At 64.9% G+C, this 17726-nt stretch overlaps 1 protein-coding gene across 1 annotated transcript in view; it reads right to left on the bottom strand.

The window, feature by feature from the left end:
• Nucleotides 1-17270, bottom strand: part of AHDC1 (AT-hook DNA binding motif containing 1) — a 50926-nt gene extending 33656 nt beyond the window's left edge. Inside the window, 2 exon segments of the mRNA XM_030964496.1 lie at nucleotides 16466-16586; nucleotides 17078-17270. Coding sequence (XP_030820356.1) covers nucleotides 16466-16586; nucleotides 17078-17224 — 268 coding nt within the window. The 5' untranslated portion in view covers nucleotides 17225-17270.
• Between the last annotated feature and the right edge of the window lie 456 nt (nucleotides 17271-17726).

The following is a 17726-nucleotide window of genomic DNA, read 5'->3' as shown; positions in this document are numbered from 1 at the left end:
CCGCTCGAGCACAAGGATGTCCCCGCCACCCTCCTGGCCAGAGCCCGCTGCACCGAGGGAAAGCTTGACCTCCAAACCCCATCTGCTGGGTGCCCCGGGCCCCCCACAGCTCTCCCCACGCATAATCCCGCGGCCAAGGCGGGATTACTGCGCAAACTGGCCGCGCAGCCGGACAAAGCTCCTTACCAGGCTCGGCGGGCAGAGCGCGGGGGTCGCGGGGGGCCCGGCGGGGCGCGGGCCCGGCTCCGGGCGGGCGGCGGACGGGCCGAGGTGCCGGGGAGCATCCCCGCGCCCGCCGGGCTCCGGCCCGACACCCGGCACGGCTCGGCACCCACTTTGGCTGGGCTGTGCCAAACCGCCCGGGGCTGGGAGGCCCATCCGGCGCCAGCCCTCCCACGGCCGAGGCGGCGTTTCCTCTCCCTGCGCCCAGCGTGCGCACAGGCGCGGCGGCACAGGGCACCGGCGGGCGAGAAAAGGCTCCGGAAGGAAATGGAGAAAGCAAGACTAAGCTGGCAGGTGGAGAGCAGGAGGGGCCGCGGTCACCTCCGCCCCGGTGCGGGGCGCCGAGGGGCATCTGGGGGTCCCCACCTCGCTGGGGTGCCCGGCTGCGCTGCCACCGCTGGGCTGCTCTACTTCATCATCCGGGGAAACTGAGGCACGGCGGCCGCAGCTTCATGCGGAGCCCCCCTGGCTCTCCGGGGCAGGGAACCGCTCCCCCCCGCCGCGGCCGGGACGACACCGGCTCCCCATCCTCCTCCCGCTCCACCCTGTTCCTGCAGGAACCCAGGAGTCCGGGCTCCGGGCAGGCAGCCAGGGCCTCCCTCCCGCTGCCCCTCCCGCCCTGCCTGCCCCGGGCCCGCGGCCCGCTCGGGCCCTGGCTCCGCGTCCCTGCCCGGTTCCCGCCGGCACACACCTTCCCACCGCGTGTCAGGGCGACCTTGGAGCGCTGCCGCGGCCGCTCCGTGCCAGACTCCGCGGCGATGCCCACGGCACAGCCGGGGGTGACGGATCGGCAGGAAGGGGGATTTTTTTCCCCATTTGTTTATTCGTTGGGTGGGTTTTTCCCTTGCCGGAGACAAAGGCAGGCTGTGTGCCCGGGCGTGGGGTCCGGGGGTGCCGGCGGTGCCGGGACCCCGTGGCGGTGCCGGCCCGGCCGCGCCGGGGGCTCTGGGTGGCCGGTTTCCTCCGCACACAGATGGCTCTTTCGACTCAGTCGAGCGCTTGACCTAAATCTCCTCCTGATCCACGGGAGCTGCAGTCCCTCAGCAGCACAGCTCAAGGCAAGGAGGAGGAGGAGGATGAAGGGGGGGACCGCGGCCAGCTGCGGACCGGCGGGAGGGTCGTGCCGGAGGGCCCCCACCCCGGGTTTGGCAGCAGGGCCGGCGGAGGCGGCGGTGGAGGGAAGGAGGGAGGGAAAGGGGGGGTGGAAAAAAAAAGTCTCCCACGCTTCGAGCTCCAGCGCCGGCCGCCCGCGCCTGCGTGCTGCACCCACCGGGACCGGGCAACCGCCCCGCCGGGCTCGACGCCCCGGCAGACCACTTCCTCGGAGAGGGGCCCGCCGGAGGAAGCTCCAACGGCTCGAAAGTTTCGCCTGTGACTCAACCGCTGGCTGGGGTGACGGAGCCGACCCCGCAAAGGGGAGGGCCTGGGATCCCAGGGGTTCGGGGCATCGGGGTGGGGGATTTTTTTGGGTTCCCCAGACGAGGGTTGTCTGCGAGGCATGGCGCTCCACCCCCAGTGTCGGAGCAGCCCAAACCGGCTTCCCAGCGACAGCAGAAAGCTTTTAAAATCCCCTACGCGCGGCATGACTCACTCCAGAGCCAGTGCCCAAAACAAGCTCCGACACGGAGAGGAATGGCGAGAGCAGGGATGCTGGGGGCGGGCAGGAGGGGCTGGGGAGGGCCGGGGAGGGGGGAAAGGGGGAGACAGAAGGAGGGAGAGAAAAGAGAAGAGGCAGAAATAACAGCATCTGAAACTCTGCCTGCTGGAGGCTAATTGGTTCCGGCACAGCCTGGTTTGTTTGGCAATGTTTCCTCTAATCCTTCAGGCTCCGCGCTCCCGGCCCCAGGGACATGGGGACATCTCGACACCCGGCCAGCGCCACTGCGGCACTCCCAGCTTGGACCCCCTCCCACTCGCGGATGCAGATGGATGATGCTGCGACCGGCTCTGCCCACCCCGAGGTGCCCCCGAATCCTCCAAGGCTCTGCACTCCAGCCCCAGGGACACGGAGACATCTCAACACCCAGCCCATGCCCCTGTGGCACTACCGGCTCGGATCCCTCTCCCACCCCGGGATGCTGAGGGGTGACGCTGGGACCACCCTGAAGTCCTCCTGGGGCTGCACCCTGCCGCGGCGACATCCTGGGAATGGGATCTGTGGTGACACCCTGGGCATGGGGTCCCTTCCGCAGCGCTGGGCACAGCGATGCTCAGAGGGCTGGGGCGGTGGAGGGAAAGGAGGGGAAGGGAGGGGAAGGGAGGGAGGGGGAGGCCCCCACGGCCCAGCATGGCCCAGCCAGAGCACTAGCCAAGAGTCGGCAGCTTTGTTCCAGGTGCCGGCTCCCTTTTTTTCATTAGGCTAATGGGATGCGGATGCATTATTCCATTCCACATGCTGCTAATGAACCACTCAGGCCAGTGCATTTGCATTAATGTGCAAAGCACTGGAGGAGGGTGGAGTGGCTGCATCTGGCCGAGGCTGACCTTCCCTGCACCGCCCAGCCTCCCCAAGCCGCGCTGCGCTCCCACCACTCCCCCAGCACCCACCGGACCCAGGAACTCCTCGGGATGGCTCCGACCCACATTCCAGGACACCAGGACACTGAGCCACCTCATACTTGCAGCCCACGTTGTCCTCTTGCCCGTACCGTGCCTGGCCAGCTCCACCACCCCTTCCCATATGGATCATGGATGACACACCCTGCCAGTGCCCCTCTCTGTACCCTGTCCCCAATGCACAAGTGACCACAGCATTCCTCCTGACCACTTGTGCTGTCCCCCATGCACAAGTGACCACAGCATTCCTCCTGCACTCTTCCCTGCTCCCCAAAAAGGGATCGCTCCCGCCTCCTGCACGGAAACCTGCTCGGCATGTCCCTCCTCCCTGGTTACTTGCACTGGGACCTCCCGGCAGCACCCCAGAGCTCCCCAGGGGAGCAGGGGGCCCTCTCCAAGCCCCCCCACCGCAGAGCTGGCAGGCAGTGCCGGCGCGGGCGTCACTGGAGCCCTTGGGTTGTTTGTTACGGCTCCCAACTGCCTCTGTCCCCGGAGAGGTTTCGAAGGCGAGTGACCCACGAACTGGAATGCGCAAAGCCTCCAGCAAACAGAGCCAGCTGCCTGCGCCCGCGCAGGGGGGGTGGTGAGGGGAGAGCAGCCGGTCCGGCACGGCACAGCACGGCACAGCACAGCACAGCCCCAACACAACTGCACGGCCCTGATGTCCTCCCAACGCGGGCAACCACCTGGCTGAGCTAAGAGCAGCCCATTGGTCTTGTCAAATCCCCAGTGTCATCAGCTGTCGTCAAGGTCCCCAGGCCCCCATGTCCCACTTCCTCCCTTCCTTCCAGCCTGTTATTTGGCAGCACATGGCCTCCCAGAGCCATGCTGGGATCGTGCTTTGCCCTCGCCTGCCTGCAAGACGAGTCCTTGGGTGGCCAAAGGACCTTTAGGACATGGGACAGCACAGTGGCAGTGTCAGACCCCTGGCCTTGGTCTTTGCCACCTCCCAGGTGCTGGAGGGGTCCTGCTGGAATCCGGGTGGGTGAGCACAGCCCTGCTTGCCCCGGGTGGGCATGGCAGGGCCTCAGCAGCTCCGTGCCCGGCAAGTGTGCGAAGCCCCCTTGCTGGAGCGCTGTGCACGCGGGTGTCTGGGTCTGTCACAGCCCGGTGAGCAAGTTAATCTCAGGCTCCCTGACACGTGGAATAAAATCGCGATCCCATAATGGAATTCATTCGTCTTCCTGTCCAGGCGAAGAACAAGCCCTCCACTGCCCGCTGGGGCTGGGGCTGGGCCAGGCCAAAGGTGGCCAATGCCCAGCTGCCAGCTGGGGGTCCCTGCTGCGCCCACCCTCCGCCCTGCCATGGGAGCACACTGGCACTGCAGCGATGTTCCCACGAGCACAAACCCAGAAAGGTGCCAAGCACTGGGTGACCCAAAGTGCTCCTTTCCCAGGGGACATCAGCCACATCTGCGGGGGCAGCTGGGGTCACCAAGGAGGGCTGAGCTCCCCCAGGGTGATCCGGGGTCCTGTCGTGCTGGAGGGCAGGCATAGCACTCATGAGGGGGGAAAGGGAAAATGAGGCAGGCAGAGGTTTTGGGAAGGGGTAATCCAGGTGGCATGAAGGGGACAGGGGAAGATGTCCCTCTGTCCTTGTGTCCTTCTGTCCCTGCTGCTCCTTCTCTACTGCAAGTGCCTTGGCCAGGCCTGGTACAGAGGAGCCTCCTGGGGACTCTGCAGGGATGGGACCAGCTGGGGCACCCATGGGTGACCCCAGCACAACCCAGGGACTGCCTCATCCACAGCCAGGGGTACAAATAATAGGGAAAATCTCAGGAGTGTGGGCAGGCCAGGAGGCCGCAGGGTTGCCATGCTGCCCTGTGCCTCGTTTTCCCTCTGGCACCCACGTTGAGGCCACCCCCAGGCAGGAAAGTGGCCCCGTGGCCAGTAGAAGAGGAGGAGGAGGAGGAGAAGGAGAAGGAGGAGGAGGAGAAGGAGGAGGAGGAGAAGGAGGAGGGCTGCTCCTTCTCGGGCACACAAAGCCCCTTTCATAGGGGCTGAGTTTGGATTTCCTCTGCCAGCCCAGCACCTCGCTCCTCCTGCCCTGCCAGCCAGGCTGTGGTCAGAGGGGGAAGCTGGCGGGTGGGACACCTGGGGGGACACAGGGACCTTCAGGTGGCTTCATCCCTCACCCTGACCATCCCCATGATTTTCACCTCCTGTCAGCTTTTAATTATACCCCTAATAAAAGTCGTTTTGCAGGGGAACAGGAGCTTTGTTGCTCAGGAGCTCATCTGCTCCTGCTGCTCCTTTTCTGCTTTAGACTGTAATCCTCAGCTGGGGACACTGCAATTAGCCACCATGGAGCTGGGCACCGTGTCACGAGGATTAGGGCTCCCTTCGGTGGGGAGCTGGGGCACCCAGCCCTGGCGGGGGCCGATGGCTCTTTGCAGGATGGGGTCTCCCCACTACAGCCCCCGAAAGAGGGGCACGAGCTTAAGAGCCCCTCTGAGCCAAGCATGCCCCAGCTGACCTCCTCTGGGTACCCACTGCCCTGCACCCTGCATGGCAAAACCCGGTGCCACCGGGTTTTTTGGGGTGCACGGGACCCACACAGCCCCTCTGCCAAATCCCCTGCAGCCCCCCGTGCAGGCAGACCCAAGCAGGTCACCCTTCCAGGGGTCGGGTGGCTTTGTGACTCTGGGGACAACGCTGGGGCTGGGAAGCCCAACAGGAGCCTCAACCCACAGCTCTGCATGCCTGTGAACACTGGCGCCCATCCCCAGGGCCCTGAGTCCCCGAGCGGGGCTGAAGGGGGAAACTGAGGCACAGGGCACCAGGCGCCCACGATGCACACACTGAAGCTGGAGAAGCTCCAGTGACACCGGTGACTGATGTGACGCTGGCGCAGTTTCGGTGACGTGGGACCCTCGTGCACGTCTCCAGCATGGCAGAGGGGTCGCTGGACCCCGGGAAGGCCCAGAAAGGAGCCCGCGCGTGGCTCCCGGTGCCTGTCGCCAATCAGGCTCTGCACGGGGCTGCGCGGGGAGCGCGCGCGCTCGTTAGCAGCCGCTCATTAAGAGCCCTCCGGGAGGATGAAGGTACCGGGGGCACCTGCACCTCGGTTTAATGAGCTGCAGCACCATTAAATGTTGGAGGGGACCTCGGGCACGGTGGGAGTGCTGGTGGGGGGGCTGCCCCCACCCTGACCCCCACCCAAAGCAGGGTGGCCGTGGGAGAGGAGGAACGCGGGGAGTTGAGTCGCGGTGACAACCGCAGCTGCTGCCAGGGACACCCCGAGCTCCCCACAGCGCCGAGGGACACCCTGGGGACTCGTCCCCCCTCCAAGCCAGCACCCACGGGTCCTGCACAGAGGAGTGACCGTGGCCAGAGCGGGACAGCAGTGCCCGGCACGACAGCACCTCTGGAACCTCACGGTGGGCACCTTCCCACTCTGGGTGCCCCCAAACTGAGAAGGGGACTGACATCCTGTCCCCAAACTGAGAAGGGGACTGACATCCTGTCCCCACGGGCCTCACCCATCACCCAGAGCTCCCAGCGTAACCATTAAACCACAGCCTCACACAGCACCCGGGGGGGACCCAGCGCCTGGGGGAATCTCCGGGGGCACGGCACAAAGGCACGGTGTGTCCCCAGCCCCGCAGGACGCTGGGTCCCCACGCTCGCACCCACCCGCGTGGGGCTCTCCCTCGTTAATGTTTACTCGGGTTCGTTAGCGCCAGCACATCGCCATGGCAACGCTGCAAGCTGCGCGTCGCCATCCGCGCCACCGTCGTGAGGCTCGGGGACGTCCCCACGCGTGGGGTCACCGCGGGCATCCACCACCGCCACCCCCGCCCCGGGCATGTGGGTCTGGGCAGCAGGGTGGGGAGCAAAGGGAGGGAGGGAGGGGGACACAGCAGGGCTCGCCCCCTCCCCGCCGGGATGGCACGGCTCGGTGTCACCCTGCCCGGGTGGCAGCACCCGTCGCTCACCCCCAGAGCGCCGCCGCCACGCCGGGGCTGCAGGCGGGCGCGGGCACTGCCAACACGCCTCGGTGCTGCATTATTTATAAACTGGCGGAGCAGAGGGCTCGGCAGCAGCTGCAGAGCCCTTGCGGGCCGCCCTGCCCGGCGTCACGCAGCCACCAAGCCCACTGGCAGGGTGGCACCGCAGCCCCGGCAGCCAGGAGGGACGGCAGGGACAAGGCTGCCTGTGGGGCTGGCAGAGCCACGGGGCACCCAGATGTCACCCTGGCGTCCCCTTGGACGGTACAGGCGGCTGGGGCAGCACGTGGGGATGTCTGGTGTGTCCCTGTGTCCCCTGCGCTGGCACAGCACCCCAACCTGCCTCCTGCCACTCCAACCTGCTCTGAGCCACCCCAGCCTGCCTCCTGCCACCTCAGCCTTCCCACTGCCACTCCAACCTGCTCCTGTCACAACCTCCCTCTTGCCACCTCAACCTCCTTCTTGCCACCCCAAGGCGCCCGCTGTCACCCCAGCCTGCTCCTGCCTCTGCGTGACCTCACTGCAGATGGAGCTGGGTGATGGCAGCAAAGGGGTGTCCCCGTGCCAGCCCCCCGTGCACATGGGCGAGCACTGGGAGGAGGATGTGGCCCCAGCATTTTCTCCCACCACGGGCTCTGTTGGCTACGGCAAACAGGTTTTCCTGAAGCTTTGCAGAATCCGCCCACCTCCTCCCCCGCTACGAGTCCCACCTCCAGGCTGATGGGGAGAAGGAAGGAGGGGGGTGAAAGGCTGAACTGGGGCTTTTAATTTTTCATTATTAATTTCCCATCGACGCCAAGAGGCACCGGGGCTCTCTGAGCCGCCCCCAGCATCGCCCCCCGCGCTCCCGCGCGCTCTCCCGGAGCTCTGCACCGGCTGAAGCCGAGCCAGGCTGCCGATAGGATTAATTCTGCATGACTGCCCATCTCCGCGGGGGGATCTAAGACCCTCAGGCCTGCAGCAATCTTTAAAATTCCTCCAGCCCAACTTAATTCCCTCTTCCTGCAGAGCTGGCGCATCTGCTGCAGTCAGGCACGGAGAGAAGGAGACGGAGGGAGAGGGGGGGACGACGGGCACCCAGCACCGCCGTCGGCTCCGGCGCCAGGCGGTGGCCCTGCCATGGTGGTCGTGGTCCTGCGTTGTCACTGTGTGGTCACCCAAAGCCATGCCAGTCACCCATCCCATCCCCGTGGGTGGTTTGTACTGGGGATGAGGGAAACTGAGTCAGAGTGGGGCAGCCCTGGATGCAGGGTTCCCCCCAGACAGGGGATGGACACAGCCCCCTAAACTGTTGTCACCTCCCTGTTCCTGCTGGGACTCCCCAAAGCAGGAGATTGATGTAAAAATGGGCTTTTTCCATCACCTATGAGCTCTGCCTCTCCAAGCAGGTCTCATTCAGCCCCCCCAGCCCACTCTCACCTTCCGCTGTCCCAAAGGACAGACTCCCAGGGTCGAACATCCTCTGGGAGCACTCAGAGCTCAAGATTCCCTGGATCTTGGGATGGCTTGTTAGAAACAGAGCTGCTGCTTGGCAAAAGCAGCATGGGGGAAAATCTCCCCTCCTCAGCCAGAGGACAAGCACCCAGCGTCACCCACACCCATCCCCATCCCCATGGGATGTCCTGCCCGCTCAGCCACCCCCGGGCAGCGTCAGGACAGGGAGCCTGGCCACGCTGGGGGGCTGCCCCCCCAAGCCCCCGCCATGCACCGCGGCAGCCCGGGGACGGTGGCGTGTCCCCGCTTTGAAGGCTCAGCCACACCGAGGCTGGCAGCCGGCGGGCAGAGCTAACCTTCAGGGGGTGATGGGGAGAGGCCGGCAGGATGGAAGCGCGGATGAGGGATGGATGGATACAGCCACCGTGCTCCCAGCCGCTGCACCCACCATCCACCCAGCGCCACGGCACCCTCCCGAGGTGCTGCATCCAGGAGAACCATCCCTTTTGCCTTCTTGCCTCCAAGTTGCCCAGCTCACCAGGCAGCTGAGGAGCGCAGCCCAGCCCAGCTGCTGGCGGAGCTGCGGATACATGCATTTAAATCACTTATATCTTTACTTTCTCCTGCGCTGGCTGTGAGATGGGCTTTTTTTTGCATGCGTAATTAGGGGGTGGAACAGATGGCGGAGGGTTCGTTTAAAGTAATGCATCCATTAAAATAACCTTCGCTGTCGGGGACTGCGCTCCGACAGGGGCCTGTTTCACCGGGGGTGGTGGGGAGGGTGGGGGGGCTCTGTGTGCTGAGGAGGGGGGTGTTGGACACTGGGAAAGGGGACGGAGCGCACATTCCCTGTGGGATGCATCATCCTGGATCATGGGATGAAGGATACACCAACCCGTGTTGTCATGAGAGAGCCAGGGCCAAAGTACGATCAAACTGGGGGCAAACTGGAATTGAACTGGTACTCTTCAGGGCTCAGTTTCCATGGCAATATCATGGCAGTGAGATGGTGGGGACGCAAAACCCAGGTTGGGGAGGATGCCAACACTTCTTGAGGCAGGCATAGTGCTTGTGGGTACCCTGGGGTACCCTGTCCAGAGCTGCCCCCGTGGGAACTGTGCCCACCTCTGTCCCCCACCCACCACAGAACCCAAAATATGCCTGAGGAGGGCATTGCCACGCAGCACCAGCCTCCTCTCCTGTTTCAAACCCCAGGTTCCTGGGAGAGGCAGGAGGGCTTTGTTCAGGCACCGGAGGAGCGGAGGCCAGAGAAAGCAGGAGTGCCCTGCCAGCTCTTGTGTTTCACTCCCAAGGAATGCCGGGGAGGGGAGGGGAACACTGCTCCCCGCCTTCCCGCCCTGCTGGGCGCCCAGCCCGGCTGCAGGGTGCTGAGGCTGGGAGGAAGAGGAGGGATGAAGGATGGGGAGGCGGGCGTCGTGCGGATGCCGCGGTCCCACCACGTGCGGCCGGGGCTGGCAGCGGGTGGGCTGGGGAGGGAGGGGGGACACGCGGTGACACACACCCAGGGTGACACGGCGGTGCCAAGCGCTGCCTCGGCTGGAGCAGATAATTCTGGGCAAGAGCTGCTGAGCAAATGTCACACCCCTCTCTGGAAGGAAAGGAGGGGTACCCACTAAATGTGGGGAGTCCAGAGAGGCCAGGGAAGAGGATGGGGAAGGGTGAGAGCAGCAGTGGTGCCAGAGCCACCCAAGCATGTTCAAATATTTAGTGTGCACTTGCAAAGGTGCTTCTGCTGCCTTTAGGGCATCGCTGCGTTGGAAGCATCAGAGAGGTGGGAACTGGGGGGATGGGGAGCAAATGCCAGGGTTGTGCTGCAGGGGGTCTTTCTTTCCCAGCTGTGCTGGGAGGGCCAAGGCATGGGAGCCCAGGAAAGGCTGGGGTAAGCTCAGCTTTGCCCTGAGCCTGGCCCCTGCCTCATTGCCCCCTCCCTGGCCACAGCTCCCAGAGCCCAAGGAACTGCACATCCCTCCATTCTCCTCCTCCTCTTCCTCTAGCCCCATGAGCCCCGCTCATTCCTGCTCACTGGCACCCTCGGGTGTCCCCAAGCTCTGTCATGGCCTGGGGGACAGCTGGTGGCTCTGGCAACGTGGCACGTGACATCTACAGCAGCGGTGAAGTGCTGAGGGAGGTGATGTCAGGTGCTGGGGCAAGGGACCAAGGGGACATGTGGGATAGCAAGGCTTGATGGGGACCACTGCAGAGGTGCCAGCAGCCAAGAGGGGATCATGGCAGGGTGTGAATCATGGGGTGACAGAGGTCCCCAGGCCAGCAAGGTCCCCAGACTCTCCGTTTTGACCTCCCCCACCCCACACACACACCAAGGATCAGCACATTCTGCTGCGCTGGCAGAATGAGGAACGCTGGGTTTTGCCCCATTCCCACATCGTCCTCCGGCCACCAAGCCCTGCCCCACCACCCCCACTGCCGCTCACTGATCCGAAATTCCCCCTCCTCACCCCTGTCCTCTCACCTGCCATCACCTCCCCATCAAACGCCAGAGTCTCCCTTTGCCTCTCTGGGTGTTTCGTGAGCTCCCTTTGGTGCACCCCAGCACAGTGAGCTCTTCTCACTCCCAGCCAGCAATCCGCCGGGAAAAACCGGTCCCAAAAACCTTCCCCACATCCGCGCCAGCTCTGCGGGTCTGGGGGGGCCGCGGCTGGCCCCCTGCTCGCCAAGAACAATAGCGCCTTGTTCCAGCCCGGCTCCGTCCTCTCCTCCCTGGGCAAAGCCCTGGCCACTCTCACCTCTACGTTCCTCTCGCTGTTTCCCAGCTCCCTCCTGCCAAATCCCCGCTCCCGAGTGCTTCTCCTCCCCGCGGGTCCATATTAAGCTACATTCTCCTTTCAGCTGGGTGGAAAACAGCAGTAATAACCATGTGGAGAGAGCCGTGCCCCCCACCTCCACTTCCCTCCCACTTTGGGGTTCAAATTTCATTTCAGCAAAAAAGCTTCCCCCGCCTCCAATTTCTTCCCCCAAACCGAGTCGCTGTCGTCGCGTCTGATCTCGGCAGGGGCCGTATGGATGCTCAGCTCCTCCTGGTTCAGGATCTGCTGCCAATCTGGACCTCGCAAACTGGTTCTCACACAGCTCCCGCCTAGCACCTCCCTCCCAGCAGTTATTGTCCCTCCTCAGCCACCCCAACCCGGCTCACTCTCCTGCCACCCTGCTCTCTTGTCACCCTTCCATCCTGTTTCACTGCCACCCTGCTCCTCTGTCACCCTGCTCCTCTGTCACCCTGCTCCACTGCCATCCTAGCTCCCTGCCACCCCTCTCCCATGGCACCCTGTTCTCCTGCTTGCCTTCATCCCATTCCCTGCCACCCTGATCCACTGTCGCCCTGCCACCCTGTTCCCCTGTGACCCTACTCTCCCTGTCCCCCTGTTTTGCTGTCACCACACGCCATGGCACCCTGCCCTTCTGTCACCCCTCTCCCAATGCCATCCTCGCACCCTGTGCCACTCATCTGGTGCTCCACAGGGTGCTCGTGCCCCTGCTTCTGCTGGGCACATCCAGACCACACCAAACCAAACCAAACCAAACCAAACCAAACCAAACCAAACCAAACCAAACCAAACCAAACCCAACCGCCGACTTCACCAGGCAAGATTTATTCCTGGCGTTTTCCCGGGGGGCCAGCGGGGCTGGCAGCTGGCAGGGAGCAGAGCGTCCCTGCTGCCTCCAGCCCAGCAGCCTCCCTCTTTCCTGCAGCTGAGGAGCTCATCTCCCTCGCCCAAGGCGCTCCATCCTCCTCCAGATATTTTAGGCCCAGGTTTTGCAAGGAATGTTCAGGCGCTGAGCCCAAGCCGATGCGCTGAAGTCAGCAGGAGGCGAAGAGGGAAGAGGAAAGAGGGAAGAAGAGAGAAGAGGCAGAGTGTGCGTGGGGCTTGAGGCCCTGGAGGTGGCAGCTGAGGGATGGGATGGGATGGGATGGGATGGGATGGGATGGGATGGGATGGCATGGCATGGCATGGCATGGCATGGCATGGCACGGCACAGCATGGTGCTCCCTCTGCCTGGAGCTGGTGTGGCGGTGTGAAGGGCAGAGGATTGGAGCTGGAGGATGCCAGAACTGCTTCCCTCTCCCTCTGAGAGGATCAATACCACGTTCTGCCTCTCCTCTGTCTCCCTGCATTGTGCCAGGCCAGGCTGCACCAACGCTCTCCCTCCAACATGTTATGGGATTTGGAATGGGAAGGGGGATGCCCAACACTGTCAGTCCCCTTCACTGGGGAGGAGAAGGAGATGTTTTTGCCAGGGTGGTCTGCTGCAAACACCTGCCCAGACCCACCTTAGCACCCAGGATCTCCAAGCCAGCCTCATCCCTGCACATCAATCTTTGCCTGCACACCAAACCTTCCCTGTGCACATCAATACCTGCCTCTGTACCAAACCCTGCCTGCAAACTAAACTCTGTCCATGCATACCAATCCCTGCCTGCACCTCCTGCCTTGTACACCAAATTACCTGCACAGCAAACCCTGTCAGCACACCAGGCTCCACCTGCACTCCAAACGCTGCCTGCGCACCAAACCCTGTCCACACACACCCTACCTGCACTCCAAACCCTGCCTGTGCACCAAACCCTGCCTGCACAGCCAGCACTCCCGACGCTGCCCATGCACGTGCTGACAGCTCCCACTCGCTCTCCCCTTCCTGCTGCACCCCCCGACCCCCGGCATCGCCCCAAACACCATCACCTGCGGCACTGGGCATCACCTGCTGGCACCAGGGCAGCCCATCATCCCCTGAGCCCGCTCATGGCCGGGGGCTCTCGCAGCGCCGAGGGAGTCCCCGGCACACGCCAGCCCTGTCCCGGCCCCGCTGGCAGCCGCGGCCGACGTGCTCCGACAGGTGAGGCCCCGGGGCAGCGTTCCTGCCCGGGCCGGCAACTGTCCCCACCGGGCAGCCGGTTTGCCGGCATGTTCCTTCCCAGCACGTCCCTCCCTCCTTCCCTCCACATCCAGCCTCTCTCGGCCGGCGAAAGGGGGGAGCCGACAGATTTTAATGAGCTCCCCGGAGGCATCGCTCCGCACCCCCCATCCTCCCGCCTCTTCCCGCGCCCGGGAACCGATGCTCTGAAACACAACCCTCGGTGGCAAGCCTGGAAAAAAACCACAGGGCACATTTCCCCCCGCCTTTTCCCTTCCCTCCTCGCCTCCCCCAGCTTTTTTTTGCTCTCCTGCCGATGCCAAAGACCCAGCCGGGCTCTTGTGCTTTCACTCGCAGCTGCAGCTGCCGATTTTCGCTGTAAGCCCTTGTGCCTAGAAGGCCCAGAGCGAGGGATTCTGGGACGCGGTGATTGAAGACAGCACCAGCACGGAGACCATTGCTCAGACTTTCCCTGTCTGTCGCCCCAACGCTCAACCCACAGAGAGGGAGGGAAAAAAAAGAAAGAAAAAAAGGAGGAAAAAAAAAAAAAGAAAGATGGAGAAGGGAAAAAAACCCCACCGGACTGGCGCTCGCCCCTTCCCACCCACGCCATGAACACGCTCGGCTGTGCCAGCACTGAGCACCAGGCAGGCAGCACACAGGGATGGGGTGGGCCCCCCAGCCCTGTGACACCCTGGTGAACTCCGAATCCAGCACCAAATCCCACCAGAAGTGCACTGGATCCCTCCCACTGTTCAGCCCACTGTAAATCACCCTAAAAACTCCCAGTGGGGAGCTAAGCACAGCCCAGTTATTTCCCTTTTGTGTTATTTTTAAGGAAAATAATAACAAGGCAGCTTTCGAGCCAGTGTCTGCAGCACAAGGTGAATATTGGGGTGTGGGTGCGAGGGGTGGTGACAAATGAGCACGATGCCAGGTCCTTGTGGGAAGCTGAACGCTCACCACAGCACTGTGCCTGCCAGGATGTGCCCCAGAGCCAAGCAAACACCCTGGGAACACGTCCCCATGTCCCCACTGCATGCAGAGGCCCCTGAGGAACAAGGTCCCCAGCACCCTGGGTGTCCAGACATGCCTGGGAAGGTCCCGTGGGATCAAATCCTTGCCCTCCAGCACGGGGCCAAGGCTTGGCTCAGCATGTGCCCCGAGGCAGAGCAGGAACAACTCCAGCCAGGACAGACGGACGGATGGATGGACACAGATGGGAGAGAGGGAACCAGGCTGTGACCCCATGCACCCCTATGCTGGCAGAGGAGGGGGTGTGCCGACCATCTCCTGGCCAGCTGAGCCCTCTCATCCCAGAAAGCTCCCCCAGCATCCCCGGCTCCCCAGGGAGCGCGCCCGGAGCGCACGGCGCATCCCAGCCCCGAAGTTTGGCGGGCAGTGGGGCGGGGAGGGGACGGCAGTGGGGGAGGACACACATCTGCGACGCATTCAGGGCCCATCCCGCATCCGGGCAGCCCGGCCACAGCCCGGCATCCAGCCGGCCGGCCCCAGGGGGGGAACGCTGCCATATCACCAGGCAAAAATCCCCCCCACATCCCTCCCGCTCCTGTTACCGAGCCCGGAAGAAGGAAACAGCCCTCCCCACCGCTGCCCTGTTTACCAAGAGCTGGTTCCAAGCACTCGGGAGAATAGCAGGAGCATTTCAAGGCCCTGTTTCCACTCGGCTGACACACACTATTTATAGAAGCCCACAATTCTCCCAGAGCTTTCCTCGGGATCTCAGCAGAAATAGCCTGCCCCGGGTCTCTGCTGCCTCCTCTAAGGAGGCCAGGGCAGCGCCAGCCCCCCAGGCTTCCCGCAACCTTCCATGGGCTTCCATGGCATCTCCTCTGCCGGCCGCCCCGCTCGGGGATGTCCTTGGCTACCCCGTGGGCGCCACGGTGCCAACCCCTCTCCCCCAAACCACCTCCGCCCCCTGCCCGGCCGCCTCCGGCGGTGGCTCCGGCCGGTGTCCGGGAGGGAACCGGGCTGGGGCTGCCGGGCCGCCGGGGGGACACGCCAGGAGCCGAGCGAAAGCCACCTCCCGCCTGACTGCATCGGAGCGCGGCAGAGCCCCGGGGGACTCGCACCGGGGATGGAGTTGGCCTATTCAGGTTACAGAGACATGGCAGAGCGGAATTTGGCGCCGCGCCATCCCTTCTCCAGCCCCCCCCTCCGCCCTCCTCTTCCACCCCCCGCTCCCCACCACCACCACCACCCTCCCCTGCAAATTCCACAGCCCAGCAGGAGAAGCCAGTGTAAGGGGACACCTGGGGGGGCGAGGAAAGGGGGAGAGGCTTGGGAGGGGGGCCTCGATTCAGACCACGGGGCCCCGATTTGGACCACGCGCCCCCGACTCAGAGCACGCCGGCAGCAGGGTGGGAAGGAGAGCGGGGCAGGATCCGTGCCCGGCGCCCCGGGGGTTCGCTTCTGCTCTCTGTCACGCCAGGATAAATCTGGAGTGACTCCACCGCGCGCTGTGGCACACAATGAGCTCACCCCGCCGCTTTTGGGGGGCTCTCCTGGCAGCCGCGGCCAGGCGGGCTGGACGCACGAGGCCACCTGGCCGTGGGCACGGCCACGTCGTCCCCCCAGCACATAAACAAGCGGGGACTCAGGTGTCTCCACCTGCGCCGGCCTTGGGGACATCAAGCACAGAGGGTCTGGCGTCAGCGTGACCCTGCGGGGGGACTCCAGCCCCCGCCAAAGCCACCGCGGTCCCCCGTGGTCCCTGTCGCAAGCACCGAGGGGCCGCGCGGGGGGGGGGGGGTAAATCAGCTGATCGATAAAAACAAATCAGAGGGGGGATGACAGGCACGGGAGTAACAACCGCTCGCCGAGCCCCGCGCCACGGACCACGCAACTTCACCGGCGGGGCTGGGGGAGCCTCCCGCACGCCCCTCGCCCCGCAGCCTCCCGGGAGTGCCCCCGCGGGGCAGCCCCGCTCCCCCGAGCCGGCCCGCCCGGGGACGGCGGTGGGAGGCTGTGCCCCGGGGGGTGCCCCTGTCCTCCGGGGAGCCCCCCGAGCCCCCCGCGCTGCTGACAGGCTCTGCCTTCTAGCGGCCGGAGCCGGCTCTGACAGCTGTCACTCACCGCTCGCACCCGGGGGGGGCACGGCCGGGGGGTGTCCGGGGGTTGGCGGCCGAACCCGTGGCCACGGCAGCCCCCGCGCCATGGGGGGCTCGCCCCGGGCCCCCCGCGCCCGCACGCCCCTCCCCACCACAAGTGCCATTAAACTCCGGCAATTTGGCACCAACTCGCCGCGCAACTTCAGCGGAGGGGACGGCGCGGGGGGGGACACATGCACGCGACACGCCGCCTCCTCCCCCCCCCGCTCTGCCCAAAGGGGGTGTCCCGAGTGTCCTCTCCCCCTCCCAGCCCCACACAAAGGCGGGGGTCCCCGGTACTCACCCGCCGGCTCCTGCGCTCCGCGCCCCTCGGAGCCCGCCCGCTTGGGGAGGCTCCTGCCGCCCGCCGGGGCTGCGTCCTGACCGGCCGCGGGGGTCCCGGAGCCCTCGGCACCGCTCGCCACCTTCAACGAGAGCATTTCCAGCGCCTCCTGCTCACATTCTCCCCAGGCAACTCCGCTCCTGCCAGCCCGCCCCCTCCTCCGTCCCCTGCCTGCTCTTTCCTCCTTCCCTCTCCCCCCCTCCACCCCTCTATTTTATTTTTTCCGGGATTTTCTCTCCCCTCTACCGCTTAGCTTATTTTTTCCCCCTTTTTTTCCTTTTTTTTCTCCCCCTTTTTTTCACCTTTTTTCCCCTTTTTTTCCTCCTCTTTTTTTCCCCCCCCTTCGCCTCTCACACACACACAAAAGGCAGCGGAGCGGGAGGCGGAGGGGAACCGACCTCCCCTCTGCGCCTCCGCCGCTCGCCGCCTGCGGAAAGCAAAGAAAGACACAGCGCAGCAGAGCCCTGGCTTGCCGCTGCCTCCCCCCTTCCTCCTCCTCCTCCTCCTCCTCCTCCTCCTCCTCCTCCTCCTCCTCCTCCTCCCCACCACCACCACCTCCTCCCTCTCTCTTGCCTTCTGCCGCTCCCGGCTTTGTGGGGGCTGGGATAAAGGGGGGGAGCAGAGCCGGCGGCCAGGCGCGCCCAGCCCCTCGCTCCTCTCTCCGTGCGCGGCGGGGACCGCGGCTCCGCTCCGCTCCGCTGTCAGCGGCACGGCCAGCATCCGGCACCCCGGGGAGCCGTGCAGCACCGCCGGGGCATGCCGGGCCTTGTAGTCCTTCCTTTCCCCCCCCTCTTTTTTTTCCCCTCCTTCCTTCCCCCCCCCCTTTTTTCTCCTCCCAGTCGCTGCGAGGCGCGCAGGGAGGGGCGCAGATGGGCGCGCGGCCGCCGAGCGCCGCCCTGGGAGGGGGGATCCTCACAGAGAGGGGACACTTTGGGGGGGACACCCCGGGCCAGGGTAACCCCCCCGGGCTGCCCCCGCTCGCCGCGGTCCCGCTGGGATGCGCGGGGCATTGCTGCCCTCTCCCGGGTTGCGCCCGCACTGCGCGCCCCCTCCTCGGGGAGGCAGGGTTTGGGCACACACACAGCCCCCTCTCTGCAGCCCCCTCCCCACAGTGTGGGGTGCACGGGTTCATGGCTGTCTGCAGGGCAGCACCCCTGCGCCCTCACTCACCCCACGGAGACCAGTGCGCCCGTGGAGCCCAGTGTGCCCATGGAGCCCAGTG

Source organism: Camarhynchus parvulus, chromosome 23 (assembly GCF_901933205.1).
Source record: "Camarhynchus parvulus chromosome 23, STF_HiC, whole genome shotgun sequence".
NCBI lineage: Eukaryota > Metazoa > Chordata > Aves > Passeriformes > Thraupidae > Camarhynchus > Camarhynchus parvulus.
The sequence above is the reverse complement of the archived record's forward strand: the minus strand, read 5'-3'. Positions and strand labels throughout refer to the sequence as shown.